Source organism: Mobula hypostoma, chromosome 10, assembly GCF_963921235.1.
Source record: "Mobula hypostoma chromosome 10, sMobHyp1.1, whole genome shotgun sequence".
Classification (NCBI taxonomy): domain Eukaryota; kingdom Metazoa; phylum Chordata; class Chondrichthyes; order Myliobatiformes; family Myliobatidae; genus Mobula; species Mobula hypostoma.
The window spans coordinates 65,390,884-65,409,501 of record NC_086106.1 but is presented as its reverse complement, the minus strand read 5'-3'; the positions used below and the strand labels follow the sequence as shown (position 1 = coordinate 65,409,501).

The 18,618-nt window shown below is 39.7% G+C and overlaps 1 protein-coding gene across 2 annotated transcripts in view; it reads right to left on the bottom strand.

Moving 5' to 3' along the window:
* pcdh19 (protocadherin 19) overlaps positions 1–18,618 on the bottom strand; it is a 187,311-nt gene that overhangs the window by 66,860 nt on the left and 101,833 nt on the right. Inside the window, exons 2-3 of one of the 2 annotated variants that reach the window (XM_063060623.1) lie at positions 11,657–11,715; positions 4,237–4,409 (exon numbers count right to left, since the gene is read on the bottom strand). In XM_063060623.1, the coding sequence (XP_062916693.1) occupies positions 4,237–4,409; positions 11,657–11,715 (232 nt within the window). The remainder of the gene's footprint in view (positions 1–4,236; positions 4,410–11,656; positions 11,716–18,618) is intronic. The other variant, XM_063060624.1, reaches the window with a different exon arrangement.

The window sequence follows — 18,618 nt, the reverse complement described above, 5'->3', positions numbered from 1 at the left end:
TCAGAGATCCTCTGCACATTACTGTTGTAACACGTGGTTATGTGAATTACTGTTGCCTACCTGTCAGCTTGAACCAATCTTCTCCCGCGACCTCGCTCTCTCATTAACAAGACGCTTTTGCTCACAGAACTGCCACTCACTTTTTTTACACCGTTCTCTGTAAATTCTAGATATTGTTGTGCTGAATTTCAAGGAAATCAGCATTTTCTGAGATACCCAAACCACCACATCTGGCACCAACAATCTGTCAAAGTCACTTAGGTCACATTTCTTCCCCATTTTGAATTTTGGTTTGAACAACAAGTGAACCCCTTGACCACATCTCTATGCTTTTAATGCATTGAGTTGCTGCCACATGATTATCTGATTAGATATTTACATTAACAAGCAGGTATACAGGTGTACCTATTAAAGTGTCCATTGAGCGCAAGTCATTGACCCTGAAATGGTCCCAGATTGATGTTTAGTAATGTTTAATCAATAATTGTGAACCAGCTGATTTAAAATTCAGAAAGGACATTCTCATGACATCAGATGGAAAATCTAAGTTGTAGGGATGGACAATAAATGCTAATATTGCATTATTGGCCAAGTCCTGAAAAATATATGTGTATAAAATGCATCAAGGAATTCAGAGATGATTTTCTAGAATGTTGCCTAGGATGGGAAGTTTCAGTAATGAGAGGATACTGAAGAGAATGCATTTGTTTTTCTTGGAGCAGAGGATGCTGAATTGGGACCTGATAGAGGTACAAAATCATGGAGGCTTCAGTGGAGTGGATTGGGAAAAACATTTCCCCATAATGGATATGTCAAGAAAGAAAGGGCATAGGTTTTAAGTGGGGATTAAGAGGTTTAAAGAGGGTCTGCGGATGAATCTTTTCACTTTGAGGACGACTGCAATCTGGAATGCACTGTCTGAGAAGGTGGTGGAAGCAGGTACTTCCACGCATTCAAAAAAATATCAGGAACAGCACACAGACATAAGATATAGATACAGAATTAGGCCATTCAGCCCATTGAGTCCGCTCCGCCACTATCATGGTTGATTCCGGTTCCCACTCAACCCCATACACCTGTCTTCTCACCATGTCCTTTGCTGCTCTGACTGATCAGGAAGCTATCAACTTCCACCTTGAATATACCCACGGACTTGGCCTCTACCACAGTCTGTGGCAGAACATTCCAGATTCACTACTCTCTGGTTAAAACAATTCCTCCTTACCTCTGTTCTAAAAGGTCGCCCCTCAGTTCTGAGGCTGTGCTCTCTAGTTCTGGATACCCCCTACCATAGAAAACATCCTCTCCATATCCACTCTATCTAGTCCTTTCAACATTTGGAAGGTTTCAATGAGATCACCCCACATTCTTCTAAATTCCAATGAGTACAGGCCTAAAGCTGCCAAGCGCTCCCCATATGTTAACCCCTTCATTCCTGGAATCATCCTTGTGAATCTCCTCTGGACTGTATCTGATGACAACACATCCTTTCTGAGATATGTGGCCCAAAACTATTGACAATACTCCAAATGCAGCCTGACTAGTGTCTAAAAGCTTTAGCATTATCTCCTTGTTTTTATATTCTATTCCCCTTGAAATAAATGCCAACATTGTATTTGCCTTCTTTACCACAGACTCAACCTGTAAATTAACCTTCTGGGAGTCTTGAATGGGGACTCCCTAAATCCCTCTGCATCTCTGATGTTTTAACAATAGTGCAGAACAATATTTCTTTTTACCAAAATACATTATCATGCATTTCCCAACACTGTATTCCATCTGCCACTTTGTTTGCCCATTCTTTCAATTTGTCTAAGTCCTACCGTAGTCGCATTGCTTTCTCAGCACCACCTAACTCTCCACCCACCTTCATATCATTTGCAAACTTTGCACAAAGCCTCAACTGCATTATCTAAATCATTGACAAACAATGTGAAAAGTAGTAGTCCCAATAACGACCCCTGAGGAACATCACTAGTCGCTGGCAGCCAACCAAAAAAGGCTCCCTTTATTCCCACTCCCTGCCTCTTGCCTGTCAGCCTTTCCTCTATCCATGCCCGTATCTCTCCTATAACGTCACAGGATTTTATCTTGTTAAGCAGCCTCATTTCTTCAGCTTCTGGTTATTTCTTCCCTTTTCCACTTCTCTCTTTTTTCATTCCCCATTGTCTCCCCCTCATCCCTTTCTCTTCTCCTCAACTGCTGTCACCTTCCTCTGTGGTCCTCCTCTTTATTTTATCAGATTCTTCCTTGTTCAACCCTTTACCTCTTTCACCTATCATCTCCCACTTTCTCACTTCATTCCCCTTCTCCCCATCTTCATATTCTGGCTTCTTCCCCCTTCCTTTCCAATCCTGCCTGAAAAGTTGACTGCTTATTCCTCTCCAAAGATGTCCTGACCTTCTGGGTTCCTCCAGCATTTTATAGGTGTTGCTCTTTCTGCAGAATCTCTTGTGTTTATGATTCCCATTGACACCATCTCAGATAATAACAAAGACAACAAAAAAAATGTGACTCATTTCTTCTGATTATTTTGCATTTTAACTTAAATCTCTATCTTCCATTTGCCCATAGTGGAAAGAGTTCCTCCTTTATCACATTACCAAAACTCCCTATATTTTTAGTTGCCTTCTGTTCATTTTTTCTTGTCCTTCATTATTCCATAGAGAACATTTCTACTTTCCCTAGTCTTTCCTCTAGTCCCTGATCTGTTATCATACTCAAATTGCCTTTGCAACCTTTGTCTTCGGCCTTTGTCATTCTTTTCACTCAAATTGTCTTTGTCATTCTTTTTCGAACACTGGGCAATTATGACTGAAATCATGCATTAATATCCTTCTAAAAATGAGTCTGAATTTCAATAGTTTGGCATGGACTAGATGGGTTGAAGGGTCTGTTTCTGTTCTGTCTGACTCTGACTTATAGTGATAGCTTTATTAATTAATAGAAAAGGGCACAATAAAATTGCAAAGACTCCCTTTGTTTCCATAATCAAAATGATAATCTCCACAGACAGGTCGATGATAACACTGATCCCATCCGAGGTCATTGAGATTTCATCCTGTCTTTTGTCTCAGTGCACATGTGTCAAAATCAGCTTAATTTTCAATCTTCCATTGAGAGAGCTAGGATCTGTTTCTTAATGACATTGTAATTATACATTTTTCAACTTGTATCAAATGATACTGCATAAACAATCTGTGGGCAAAAGGCTGAATTTTTATATAAAATGAACAATTACCATGTGGTCACTACCTTTATCTTCAATAACATCTCTTTTAATTTTCTGCAGTGCACTGTACATCTCTGTCCATTGTGAATTGCTAGCTCAGACATTATAGTTAAAATACTCCTGAAATACCTCCCTCTCTGTGCCCTCTGCCCTGCTGATTTGAAAGGAGTAGCAATATCATGGTAACACCATTTCCACTACCATGCGCCTCCACACTTTGTCTCATCATGAACATGCATTATTTTGGGCAATAGCTGATTCTTCCTTCTAACACCTTAATACTGCAATAACTTCTTAAATGATTTGCTAAACCAAATGCCCAGTAGCACTTGCCTCCTGCTATCAATGTGCAAGCCAATAATGGGGTACAGCTCATACTACCCATCTGATGACAACATACATGAAAATCCAAAGGCATAGATTTCTTTAGCAGAGCACCACTGGTTCAGTGACCCAAACAGTGCAAAAATAAACAGCGATTACCGGAACCATGACAAACTATTTCATGAGGGAAACAGCAAAACCAAACAACTTCTCATTTTATGTTACTTTTCTTTAAATAAAGAAATAAAATTAAACAGTTGTCACTTCAAACAATAACAAGACAGGAATTCTATGTAATTTGGAAATAATCACTTAAAAACAGATTTCTGCTGCAAAGATTTTAATGCAGAGACAGATTTTAAATGATTCAGAACAAAATGGTTGATTTGAACCTGATGAACATGATAAACTTATCACAAAGTACTTTAAAAGTCAAACTGCAAAATTGTCTAATCTGAATAATCTGATTCAAATTTTAAAATTGCAAAGTAAATTGAACCAAAATGAAGTTCAATTTTTGAAGAATGAAATGACTGAATTAATTTGAGTGATTACATGTACACGAGCCAACATCATAAATAGTGTCAATAGCCATTTCTGACAGTTGGAATTGCTCTAACAATGGAGGATGCAATGGAAAAAGCCACTTGACGCACCAAAAGATATCATAACCATCTTACCTTGTTCAGGTACTTGAGAGCCAGTGGAATTGAGTGTTGTATTCAATACTTCATTGATGGCTGTGTCGCAGCACAGACCCCTGTGTGCATCATGCTCGCTATCAGTCTGGTCACTTTCCTCATGTCCACTGTCCTTGAGGCTGTTTCGTTCCAGGTCCTTGAATGTGGAACTACTGGAGTGTGAAGCAATACTGATTTATTGTCATGCCTAGCAGCATCAGATAACACTCTCCTTATGGAAAAGAAATGTATTGCCATACACATTGCTTCACATTGAAGTCCATCAAAATTATATTGCCAGATATTACATTTTGTGTCAAAATATATCAAAGAGGTTATATTTCTTTAACCCACCCCTTCCTCCATCCTCAGACTCATAAAGATTGCACAGCAAATTTAGTCATATGTTTCTATTTCACCCTTCCTTGCTCTGGCTCTGATGAAACTGCCCTCTCTTGATTTCCAAGATCTCCTTGTCAATTCCTGCCTTCTCAGAATTGGTCGACGAGTGACCTCTTGTGTACCTGAACTGATTTGAAAGGAAACACACAGCTTGGCGGATTACCACTGCAGGATACTGATTACGTTCAAATGGGAAAAATGGCAATTTGAAAAAAAAATGTAATTTACTTTTTTTTCACATTAATTTATTTATAAAAATGGAAGCTTCCGGAATGGAAACAAAAAAAGGACATTTTCTTGCATTACTTTCTTGATAGCAAAATAATACTTGCACTGTGGTTTAATATATATAAAAAAAACATTTTGTGAACAGGATCTGCATTGCAGGCTAATTCCAAACATATGCATGTTTGGGGAGGGAGGAATGCAAGATTCTGTGCATGCACTCAGGTCATTACCTCCTCCATTAATTACAGTGTCAGAGTAGCAAGTACAGCAGTTGGGATATTATGTTGAAGTTATATAAGAAGTTGGTGAGCATTGTGTATAGTTCTGGTCACCTATTTACAGGAAAGATATCAATAAAATTGAAAGACTACAGAGAAAATTTACAAGGATGTTGCCAGGACTGAGGAACCGAGTTATAAGGAAAAGTTGAATAGGTTAGGACTTTATTCTCTGGAGCATAGAAGAATGAGGGGAGATTTGATAAACGTACACAAAATTATGAGGGGTAGAGAAAGGGGAAATGCAAGCAGGCTTTTTTCACTGAGGTTTGCTGAGACTAGAACTAGACGTCACAGGTAAGAGTGAAAGGTGAAATACTTGAGGGTTATTTCACTCAGAGGGTGGTGAGAGTGTGGAATGATGAGATGCCAGCAGAAGTGGCGGACAGGTACGGTACATGGATGGGAGGTGATGGAAGGCTGCGGTGTGGGTCGATTGGACTAGGCAGAATAACAATTTGGCATGGACTAGATGGCTCAAAGAGCCGTTTCTTTGCTGTAGTGCTCCTATGTCTCTATGATATGGCCAAGTTTGAAGTTTGGCTGAAGTTCACTTATACCGTGCGGGATAGATAAGGACCAGTGGTAGATCAGACAATTCTTGTATGAGTCACCTTATATTTTTCTCTTGTATTACTTGGAATTCACCAATATGTAGCTAGGAACCAACATGGGTTTCACCTGGAATCTATGCTCAATTAAGGAAGTGCCCAGACACCCGAGGACTTTGCAACACATTTTGCTGTCCATGGGCATTTGAAGCCCAGGAACTATCCACAAGGTATAATTCATTGTATCTGACATTGGAAGGACATCCATACTCACCTGATGCCCAGCAACACTGGGGAGATGGGGCAGGGATCCATCAGCCATGGTCACATGATGTTGGGGAAATTGGGTTGGAGTCCATTGATTATGGTCATTTGATATCAGGGTCCATTCAGGAGAAAATAACACTCATAGATTGGGGGGGGCACCTATAGTTCTCTGACTTCTGAGATTGGAGCAACATCATTTTTCAAGTAGTGCAAGGAGACCATCATCATCTTTATGACACTGGGGGTGTCAATGTAACTACCTGCTACCTATGGTTATCTGATGGTAGGGCCCCACTACAGTCATCTGATGGGGGGAGGCCGGGCTGGTTGTCCATGGTCATCTGATATGGGGGCGGGGGGCAGGGAGAGGGCAGGCAACGACGATCATCTGATGACGGAGTCTGTCCATGGTTCTGTGTTTCATGAGATAGGTGGAATTGCAAGTAGTAAGAATAGTTCCCCAAGGATACACAGAGGGACCCTCATCAGCTGTCAAGCTGAACAGTGCAGTGGCAGGTGGACTGTGTGAGATATTACACCAGACAAGTGTGAGATATTACAATTTGATGATCTAAAACGGCCAGACAGGGACCGTGCACTATTGATGTAGAAAGGGACCTGTGGTGTACATTAATAGTTCCCTGATTATAGTTACATAAGCATACAGAGAGTGAAGAAGCTTACTTGTTTTCATAGGGAGAGGTACTGACTGTAAGATTTGGGACACGATGTTGCAGCTACGCTAGACATTGGTAAGACATATTTGGAATACTGTGTGTAATTCTGGTCACCAGACTACAGAAAGGATGTGGCAGTGTGAGAAAGAGTGCAGAGAAGATTCACCAGGGTGTTGTCTGGAATAGTATGAGATACTGCTTGGGGTGGGATTGTTCTCAGCGGGACACAGGGACTGAGGGATGACCTTATAGGCTTTCAATATATTATGAGAGGCACAGAAGGGTCACAGTTTTCCCAAGGGTATGAGGGACTAACAATAGAGGACACAGGATTAACATGAGAGCAGAAGACTTAAAAGAAAATCTGAGGGTAGTGGGATTATGAAATGAGCTGCCAGATGCCAGAGGAAAGTGGGATGAGTGAAATTAGGCATCTTAGTTGGCATGGATGAGTCGGACCAGAGGTCTGTTTCTGTGCTCCGTCTCAATGCTTAATAAAATGATGGAGTGCAGGTCTGAGAAGAGGGAAACCAGTTATGCTCTCTGAGTGAGGCCAGTAAATAACGCCATTAATTTTCTACCTGACATAATTTACAATCGTGATATTTAATCTGTTGCATAGAGTTTGAGATCCTTTAATGTCTGTGTGTGTGTCAGAGAGCAAATGCAACACACAAAGGAAATAGCCTGTATTTCATAGTTCTACCTATCTACTTATTTTGCAGGGTAAAAGATTACAGCTGCCTGAGAAAGCAGACAGTTAATTACATTAGACTGAGACTCAGAAAACGTCCCAATTGACTAGCAATGACATCTTGCTCTCCAAGTGCTCAGGGAGGATATCAGCACTGAAATAAATAACGTGACTCATTATAGGTTTTATTTTATTTTATTTTAGTTCATTCAGAGAACATTCTGAATTCGGTAATGCTCAGAGCTGGCTTTCTCTGCACAATATTAAAATGGGCAGGACCATTCTGCAGAGAAATAATGGGAGAGATTAAGCTGTAATTGGCAATACCCATTCAAACATTCCGTCGAATGTACACAGCAAAAAAAAATTGCAAAATCATTGTGCTTGAAGAAATTGAAATTGCTCTTTCTATAAAAAAGGATTGTGTATTCCTCTTCAATTATATTTAAAAATTTTTCTCTAATATAAGATAAATTATTGAGGGGTGGGATTGAGATGAAAAGAAGCCGTTCATGCTCCTCTGTTTTTAACAACAAAATTAGCTCATGCCATGGGGGTCTGCATTGTACTTTGGTATACTGACACAAACCCTATTAAATCCTAATGTTAGTTTCACCATGTCTTCAGTTGCTTAATCTAGCTGTCATAAAATAGAGGCTAAACTGGCCTTAGTAGCCATGTGCTATTGCCAAAGGCAGCTCGGAAATGACAGACATGCTTGGGAATCCTTTTTTCCCAGTGACTAAAAACAACTTTGTATTTGGCTTTATGGTTGAACAGCTCACTCTCCAAACTTGCTTATTAGATATAGTGGCTTACAAAAGATCTGTCACTTCTAAAGGGGCCAGAATCACAGCAACAATAAGCTGAAAATAAGATGACACAGATGGGGGTGGGAAGAAAGAAAGGATAGTTATCCAAAAAAACCAGAGGGGCCCACATCAGCAGGAAAGTTCAACAGAGTAGTGCAGGTGGAATTTTAGTCCAGACAAGTGTAAGATAATACACTTTGGATAATCTAAAACTGGTCAGACATGAACCTAAATGGCACCACTGACCTAAAAAGAGAGCTTGTGGTGTACATTAATAAAAAGCTGTTAAAAGTATTGGAATTGCTGAGAATGGTACCAAACTACCTTATGAATTTATACATTTTAATGAAAATGCTGCACTGGTAATTTCCCAAAACTATGGAGGGGGGAGATGAATTGTCAATTTTATCCTGCATGCTATGGAGCGTAACATAACATAACATGGGACATTTCAATTACAAAAAAACTTGCAGCTTTGTGCAGATGCAACTGACTCTTCTCTTTCTCTGAAGCTATTTGCATTTATTATTGATACATGTTTTGATGTACAGTATATTAACATGTGGAAAGAGTGAACAAATAGCATCTAAAGGTTGTTTATTCTCTATCCTTTCAAATATTTATTGCAATTGAAGAGCACTATTATAGACCAGCACTGTGGACAGAGCATAGCCATATGTTTTCATTAACTGGAGCAATGAACCCAATTTAAAGCGACAAAACTGTACAATTTATCTTGAACAAGCATTTTCCTTAAGTGGTTGGAAAGGAACTGACTTCTATATCTTTAGATCTAATCAGTTTTGTTTTGCTATGGTTGTCTAGGAGATGAAGCCGTGTTTCCAGGCTGTATGTATCATATTGGTACAAGGTCACGTTTCCCTTCTAACCCTTCTCCCAATGTCCTCAATGCCAAGAGATCAGAGCTTCTACAGACATGTCATCATGTCATTCATACGGAAACCCAAATCTTCTTCACCATCAACTTTCCTCATTGTTTTTATCTGAATATAAGCAAAACACAAATGTACTAGAACATAACATGGACTAAAGAGATATAAAAGGCCAAAAATACCATGGGTCAATGTAGACTGTTGGTCAAGACTGAACATATCAAGGCAAGGGTTGAGGTAGGGCATGGAACAAAGGAGGACAGGGTCAATGGAAGGAATAGAGTCAAAGGAGAGCACAGTTGGTACAATAGAGGTGCTGCCTTATAGTGTCAGAGACACTGGACACTAACCATGCAGAGTTTCCAAAATGACTGGGAGCTTAAATACCACTCTAAATTGTTCCTAGTATGCAGATGAATGGTAGAATCTGTGGAAGTTTAGAACACTACAGTTCAGTACAGGCCCTTCAGCCCAGAATGTTGTGGGCTTTTTAACCTACTCTAAGATCAACCTAACCCTTCTCTCCTGAATAACTTTCCATTTTTCTCTCATAATGAGCCTATCTAAGTGTTTCGTATATGCTCTTGATGTATCTGGCTCTACTACCACCCCTGGCAGGGCATTCCATGCACCCACCACTCTCTGTGTGAAGTACTAACCTTTGACATCCCTCCTATACTTTCCTCTAATCACCTTAAAATTGTGCACCTCTTGTATTAGCCATTTCACCCTGGGAAAAAGTCTCTGACTATCCACTTTATCTATGCCTCTTATCTTGTACACCTCTATCGAGTCACCTCTCATCCTTCTTCACTCCAAAGAGAAGAACCTCTCTTAACCTGTCATCGCAATACATGCCCTCTAGTCTAGGGAGCATCATAGTAAATTTCCTTTGCACCTTCTCTAAAGCTTCCATATCCTCCCTTTAATGAGGCAGCCAGAATGGAACACAATACTCCAAGTGTGGTCTAACCAAGGTTTTGTAGAGCTGCAACATTACCTTGCAGCGGTTGAACGCAATCCCCCAATTAACGAAGGCCAGTGTGTCATACACCTTCTATCAATTTGCACGGCAACTTTCAGAGATCTACGGACGTGGACCCCATCCTGCCATTAACCTTGTATTCTGCCTTCAAGTTTGACCTACCAAAGTGAATCACTTCTCGCTTTTTTTTTGAGTTGAACTCCTTCTGTCACTTCTCAGCCCAACTCTGAATCCAGTTAATATCTCGATGCAAACTATAACAACCCTCCTTCCTGGAAAAGATTCTCATTCTCATCTGGAGAGTAAAAAAAAAGAATTAACATGGGATTTCTGAAAATTTCTGGTTGGCAGTGGACCAGAGAGCCTGTTTTTGTGCTACATCTTTCTATAACTCTAAGTCAATGTAAGACATGACAAGTCAGGACAGGAGTCGAGACAGGACATGAGTCAAGACAGGACAGAGGTCAAGGCAAGTTTTGGTCTAAGCAGGGTACAGGCAAGGCAAAACCTGGGAGAAGACAAGAAATATGTAACAGGAAGCCCCAGTATACGATGGTTTGAGTCAATGGAGTACATGTGCCAAGCACAATATGGTGCTTGTACTATGGTAGGTATGAGATTTGTGAGTCAAGATCAGTTACCTGACATGGCAAGCCTTGTTCCAAAGTGGGGTGCAGGGAAGGCAGAGCACTGATCACACTGTGGATGGCATAACTGCGGTGTGCAGTAAAGATGCAGCACAGCAAGCTATCTCGTTGAGTAGTTTATTTATTTACACTCCCTGTGTGTTATAAAATGTGTGAATGCTATGACCTTCCTTATACACAACTGCAGATTACATGACTCCTTGATGAAGGAGCAGCAATTCGCTCTGCCATCCTCAGCCCACAGCCTCCTTATAAGGCACAGAATATACATAGTTAAGTTGCTGTCTTGCAATTTCTGGGTCCACGTTTGGCCAACTGAAAACAAGGGAACTTTGTCTGAACTGAAGGACCAATCAGTACGGCTCAGGTGGAAATCACATAAATCTAGGGCAGTCAATAGCTTTAAAAGATATTTTTAAACTATGGAACAATCTATGGCCAAATAATTTCCAATTCAAGTCTGCATGACTCTGCACTTAAAAGCTGTTATTTTGTTCACCACCATCTGATTTAATTCCCTAACTCGCCCACTTGCAATTTTCCCTGCTGGTCTCACCAGATTTTTTTCCCTATTAAGCTTTGGATGGCAGGGAGTGTTCTGATTGCATCCTCTCAGCACACTGTCCCTCATCATACATATTGCTTCTTTTCACAAAGTCCCTCTCCATATGTTTTGCTTTTTGGTCAGTGCCACTTGAATTTCTGGAGACTCCTTTCAAAAATGTTTTTATTCCCTTTGAGGATGCTTTGAAATGGAGGCAATTTTGAGTAACATTCAAAATTCAGACAATTCCTTCCGCACAAAGCCAAGGCATTTCTTGAAAAGTCTGAGCAGATTTATTTTTGAAGTGAGTGAAATATGCAGTCAAATTTTGCTAAATCGCGATTACATCAAAATAACAATAAGTGCTACGAAAAGCAGATGATTTCATGATGTGAACACACTCGCAGTATTCAAAGGTGTGGAAGGAAAAAATGTGAATTACCTTTTAATAAGATGCTGTCTGCTGTTTACGTAGCTTGACTCAATGGAGTAATTTTCTGACTGAAGAAGAAAAAAGAAAGTTGCATAAAAATAATGATCATATCACTTGGAACTCTTATTTGATCTGTACAATTTGGTCCATTAAAGTAACCAATGGGAATACATACTCCCTCCTTTAGGAAGCACGACAGATAAAAGCTACCTAGTACTTAATCCTTTCAGTTCCTCTTTATCTGAATGCCAGTTGGCTATCATTCTTCCAGATAAACTCATTGAGATCAGCAGCCTTGCCGTTCATTTCCAATGCCAGGGAAAACAAAGTTCACAACAGTTGCGAATGAAGTTCTTTACTTAGTAACTCACTTGAACAACAAGACAACTTCAATACCACACCAGCATGTCAGACGTGTACATGAGAAATGAAAGAAAGCACTTAAATAGGGTTGTAGAAATAGAGGAATCTGGGTTCTGTGAAACATTAACCTGTTAATTTAAAACATTAATCCGTTTTCAACTTTACATGTATCTTGGCCTGGTGAGTATTTTCAGCATTATGTATTTCATGGCCTTTATATTTCCAGCATTTTTATGGCCTGCTTTTCAAAACATTAATCTATATTATGTTTAATTATTTTATTAAATGTATTTTCCCTTTTGGTCAACTAACATGTAAGATCCTGTAGATTTTGAAAACATGGAAATGACAGCTAGGATCAGAGAATGGTAAAGAAGGGAGGGAAAATTAGGCAGAATTCACTTCCTGAAAGCCTCTTCAGATCTGAGCTAAGTTTAGGTGCTCAGCTGAAGGTAGCTGATATTTTAGCACTGCTTCAGGACGTCTCAGCCTGATGTTCCAGACCAGCAGGTTCAAGAACAGCTACTGTACACCCATAATCTATAAACACTATAGGTTAGTAACAAAATGTCTACTTTGATCAGGTCCTGATGAAGGGTCTTGGCCTGAAAGATCGACTCTTTATTCCTCTCCATAGATTCTACCTGGTCTGCTGAGTTCTAGTATTTTGTGTGGGTTATCCAGTTTTTCACTCCACCTGTGCATGTACTCACACATATGACTATTAAACTCGACTTTGACGCTTCACTCTCTAGATTAGGGAGCAGTGGTGCAAATATCAGCAAGAGATCACATTCCTGACCATGTTGTGTGAGTCTGTAGGACAACTTACTCAGAGGGAAGTTCAAGGCAGCAGCCAGTTATAACACCAGATGACAATACTCATTTTTGGTTGAGGCACAACGTTTAAAATGCTGGGGGTGTCTAAGCCCTTCTAATTGCAAGTAATTCATAGGAGGGGAGTAGAAAATGGGGAAAAATTTAGCCTGAAATATCTTCCCACTCATTGGTGTAACATTACTTCACCCAGCATAGATTTTCATTGTCCGAGTTCTTCACAAGATACTAGCACTGCAGCAAATAACTTCATTACCTCTTGTGTGAAGTCAGTACTTTGAAGGTATCCTCTCATTCCCTGCCGTGCATGCTCAGAAATTACACTGTGCTTCCTCCCCCACCCACTGGTCGAGACATTTTACTGTATTTATTCTGCACCACCATTGTTTTGTTTATTTGTTGCTATGTTGTTATCCTCTTGCACACATCCTTTACTGTCACTATTCATTGTGTTTCAAAGAATGAAACAACCCTCGTTCTAATTATATAATTGTTCCAGACTACTGTACATCTCCTCACTTCTCCCTCCTTTGCTGCTGCCACCCTCCCAAAAACGACCACATTAGCTAACATCATATCTTCTCTCTATTACGATATCTTTAAAGACTCATGTTAATATTCTTCGTTACTGAAACAATCACTAGATTCTCTGAAATATATTTTAAGAATGCTCTTTAATCGAATGCTTTAGAATTTGATATAATGAAATTATGTAGGATTTCCCACGCCACAATTTAGCAGTTTTATGAAGCCGACAGAAATACTATTGAGAGTATGAATTAACAATTAGTGCCTTGAGGACCAAGCTGATGAATTCTGATTGAAATTAATGGAAGAAAATTATTATCCACAAAATGTTATTTTCATAATCTGAAGAACATTTAATACTTTTGTGACAGATTTAACACCACATACATGCTCTGACCCCACATACAAGTTTGCTGAAGACACCACTGTTGGGGTTGTTCAAAGGTGGTGAAGAGCCAGCATGCAGGAGGGAGACTGGAAATTTGGCTGAGTGGTGTAATAACAACAACCTCTCAATCAATGTCAATAAGACCAGAGGTCAATGAGCCAGTATTCATTGGAGGATCCGAGGTAGAGAGGGTCAATAACTTCAAATTCCTGGGTGTCACTATTGCAGAGGACCCTGGACCCATCATATAATTGCGAGGAAAGCACGGCAGCACCTCGACTTCCTCAGGAGTCTGCGGAGATTCCACATGTCATCAAAAACCCTGAGAAACCTCTATAGGTGTGAGGTAGAAACAGTGCTGACTGGCTGCATTATGGCCCGGTATGGAAACTCCAATGCCTTTGAGTGGAAAATCCTACAAAAGGTAGTGGATTCGGCCCAGCACATCACGGTTGAAAACTGTCCCAACTATTGAGCTCACCTACATGAAACGCTGTCCCATCATCAACGATTCTCAGCATCCAGGCCATGCTCTTTCTTGCTGCTGCCATCAGGTAGAAGGTACAGGTGCCTTCCGATTCGCACCACCAGGTTCAAGAACAGTTACTACCCCTCAACAATCAGGCTCTTGAACCAAAGGGGATAACTACACTCATTTATGGGCTCTCTGATCTTGTTATTTCTTGCTCGTATTTATTGCTATTTATTTGTTATCTACATTTGCACAGTTTGTTTATGGTTTACAGATCCTGATTACAGTTACCGTTCTATAGATTTGCTAAGTATGCCCGCTGAAAAAGAATCTCAGGGCTGTATGTGGTGACATGTGTGTACTCTGATAATAATTTTTACTTTGAACTTTGATTTATTTCTCTTACTGTGCATCAAAAGTCAGTTTAGGAGCAGGTCTTTTAAACACAATTAGTTCCTTTTTAATAAAAAGAGGGAAAAATATTGTCTGCCCTCAGCTGAACTGTTTTATTAATAATGAGTGCTTTGAAGCCAAACTATAGTTTTATGTTGAGGGGGAGAGTGGGGGAGTGAGGGAGAAAGAAACATTGCACAGTTGTTCTGATGAAAGGACATCAAAGCAGCGCCCATTTTCTCTTTTCACAGATGCTGCCCGACTGATGAATGTTGCCATTTCACACTCTACAATCATTTTGCTTTTCAATTACCCTGTTTCTATAATGCGGGACAGCAATGAATCTGTGGCATTGAAGCTACTGTTTTACAATATATAACAAGAGAAACATCTGAATTCCACCCTCAGTCTCCACATGTACCGTATGAAATCACTTCGCATTTTCCAGGACATATTTCAAGTCACCTTTCAGTCTCCTATTCCTATGAGAAATGGGCTCTTTCTTGTTCAACACGTGCAACTTCATCCACTTCAGAAGAAAGCACAGATGATAAAGGGATCATTCTATGAGGTGTTACAGGTCTCACTGTATTAACTTTCCAAACAATAAATAAGAGTTAAATAGCTGAGACTGCAAAAAGAAATAAGATATGCACCATCGAAGTTGAACCAACAAAGGCTGCCTTGACATGGGGAAGCTTTAACAGAGCTTCTTAAAAGTAGCCCCTATAAGCATATAATATTGCATTTAGCAAAGTAACTTCCTCACAAGGTATATCATTTTACCAGGCCTGGAAAATCTAGACTGTAGAAAATTCATATCTATCAGTAGTTATCGTTCTTTAACAATTACTGTCGCAAAGCCACACTTGAGATTTATAGGAATTTCCTGAAGCTTCCTCCTCTATAAATTCAGCTTTGTGGACTGCACCACTCAGCCTGTAAAACAATCCATGATATTACAAGTCAGCTTAGGAGCAGGTCTTTTAAACACAATTAGGTTATTTTTTAATAAATAGAGGCAAAATATTGTGAGGTATAAAAAAAGACGTGTGTGTTTTGGTTGCAAGCAATATCTGGAATTTATTCTCTGAAGAATTAGCGAGCATTGACTGGAATGAGGGTATTTAAATAAAGCAGAAGGTTCAGCAGAGCTGTTCCATTATTAGCAAGACCTCTCAGTCTCAAAGTGAATTCTCAAATGAATTGGTTTAGCAGTTCCTTTAGTTCATAAATATATATGGATTATGATGCTTGGATCTTTAAAATTAAAATAAAAACACAAAACAACAAAAAGAAATTGCTACTGTGTCTGACTGGCATTTCACAGATTAATGCGTTGGGATAAAGTATGGTCAATTTTGTGCTTCCTTGGGTTGCCAAGCCAGCCATGACATTATCTCCTGGTTCAAATCTCTATGGTGCATTGGCTTCTCAGAAAATACAAGAAAAACCAAAATAGATACATTTTTTATACAGTGAAGCAGCTGGAAGAGCCAAGTGATAATGCCACTGCAAAAAAAAATCCTTAAAGTGTGTTTAATCCCCTGTCAGATGCACCACACATACCTCATCTGAATTCAATTTTTAAAACAAAATGGGAGGAAGAGAGACAACTCCCCTCCCATAGGCTATGCATATTAATGATAATCTGCCCAGATTCTTCCAAAGTAATTCCTCCAGATAAAATCAAATAGAAATCCTTCACGACAGGTATTATTCATTACACATTGTCAGAAATCTGCACACCTGCATAAAACAAATCTAACATGTTGATAATGTGTAGCAGTGTATGATAACAATTTAAGGAACAAATGTTCACAGCAAATGTACCTTTCCCTAATTGTCATTTGATTAAATACAGATCCAAAATATTATATTTAAAAAGTCTTCCTGCATCTTTTTATGCAAGAATTGTCTCAGGACATTAGAATGAAGAAAAGGAACATGCCACTTTGATCTTATGGAGGTATATAAAATCATGAGGGGCACAGACCGGAAGAAAGGTTTAGAGGGATATGCACTGAACACCTTCATGGCAATATGTGTGGCTTCTCTGCAGCACAATTCTTATATTCGGCCTTGGCTCCCATGCGGCAGAGTATCATTGCATCGGTGACTATGAGCTCAGCAAACAAATGTCATCTAATTAAATGCAAATCAGGACCTACTGTTTGCAAATGGACAACAAACAGTGGCAATCTTAGGACAAGGAAGTCACAGTTTTGTGAAGGTTTACTAACACTTACGCCCCCCACTCCTTTGATATATCATTATGGAAAAATCCAGCACACAACACACAAAATGTAAGTGAAACCCAGTTTTTAAGGGGCAGTCACCAAGCTAGGGTCATGGAAAATTTTACTTCAGTCAAGCAGTTACACATACTGCCTCTACAAAAACCCACATCCCGCAACCCAAATTAAGTGACAGTGAGCTCGAGCATCTTCTGCAATGCACTTCCAGACACACATTGGCATAAACAAGATGTCAGTGTGTTTAGAAGTACTTTGGTTACATTTGGTTAAAATCTCAGCAATATAATTGTCTGCAATTTATGCCAAACCTGATTAATACCAGCTGTTGAAGAGATGATTAGCATGAGAGTCGGTCGCAGACTGGATATGGTAGCAAAGAACTCATATTATCTATGAAATCCAAATCTTCAATCAATGTGAGAATTTGAATCCATGATAGTGATTTTGGCTTTATTTAGATGATCTGGAAAATTACGATCAGTGAGTGTGAAGCTGTCAGCTTGTAAAAAGCCAACTGATTCACCAGTCTCTTTAGGGAAGGTAAAAGCTACTAGTCTGGCCTTTCCATGTGACTGGCGTCACACCAGTGATCACTGTGTTCTGAAGGGGCTTGGCAAGCCACTCAAATGGAAAGGAACAGACTACAAATGTTGGCTCCTCAGTGGCCCATGCATCTTGAGAATGAAAACAATCCAATGATACTCAGTATAACTGCCCAGCAGAAAAAGCTAATGTCAACTATCTCTAGATACTTTCAATCTTCTTTTCTCCAGCAACAGGATAATTACCACAATCCCACTACAGTGTCCATCGTAGTTAAACTGCTGAGGAAAACTGCACCACCAGGCATTAAACTTAACATTGCTTTTATCCGACATAATATCTCTAAATAACAAAGAGGCTCCAATAAATGAGACAACACTGTGCAAAGTCCACTGAGTGATGTAATTGTTGGTTTCCAGAGCAGGAAGCTAAATCAATTCAGCCGCAGCTTCCTTCAGGTTTTATATTAATCAATCTGCCATTTCCTACTGTGCTAGGTCGCAGACATCCTCTGGCTCTGTCACGGTGAAACAGTAGTTAAAATACCCTGGGAACAATGTCATGGTTGAAATAATTTGAAGCAAACTGTTAGAGCTTACGGTTGAAGTGCATATGAATTCGTGATTGTATCCAATTAAAATTTATTACAGGTATACCTTGGTTTATGAATATTCTGCTTACTATTTTTTGTTGTAACCCTTCGGCTCTCGAAGGTTGGTGTCCTCATTTTCTTCACCATAACAGGGCACCAACTGGTGGCCAGAGAAAATACATTTATCTAATATGCCTATGTTGTATTTTGCCCAGTCTTCAAAATATCATTTAACCAGGTGTTTTCCAGGAACAAATCTCTTTCATAATCCTGCACATAGAAGCCTTGCCAAAATTTTTATTTTTATTTTTTATGTTAAAGTATGAAGTATTCATGGAGGATCTCAGCAGGTCTGGCAGCATCTATGGAGAAGAATAAACAATTGATGCTATAGGCCGAGACCTGTATATGAACATAGAACATAAGAAATAGGAACAGGAGTAGGCCATTTGGCCCATTGAGCCTGCCATAGAAAAACCATAGAACCATAGAAACTACAGCACAGAAACAGGCCTTTTGGCCCTTCTTGGCTGTGCTGAACCATTTTCTGCCTAGTCCCACTGACCTGCACACGGACCATATCCCTCCATACACCTC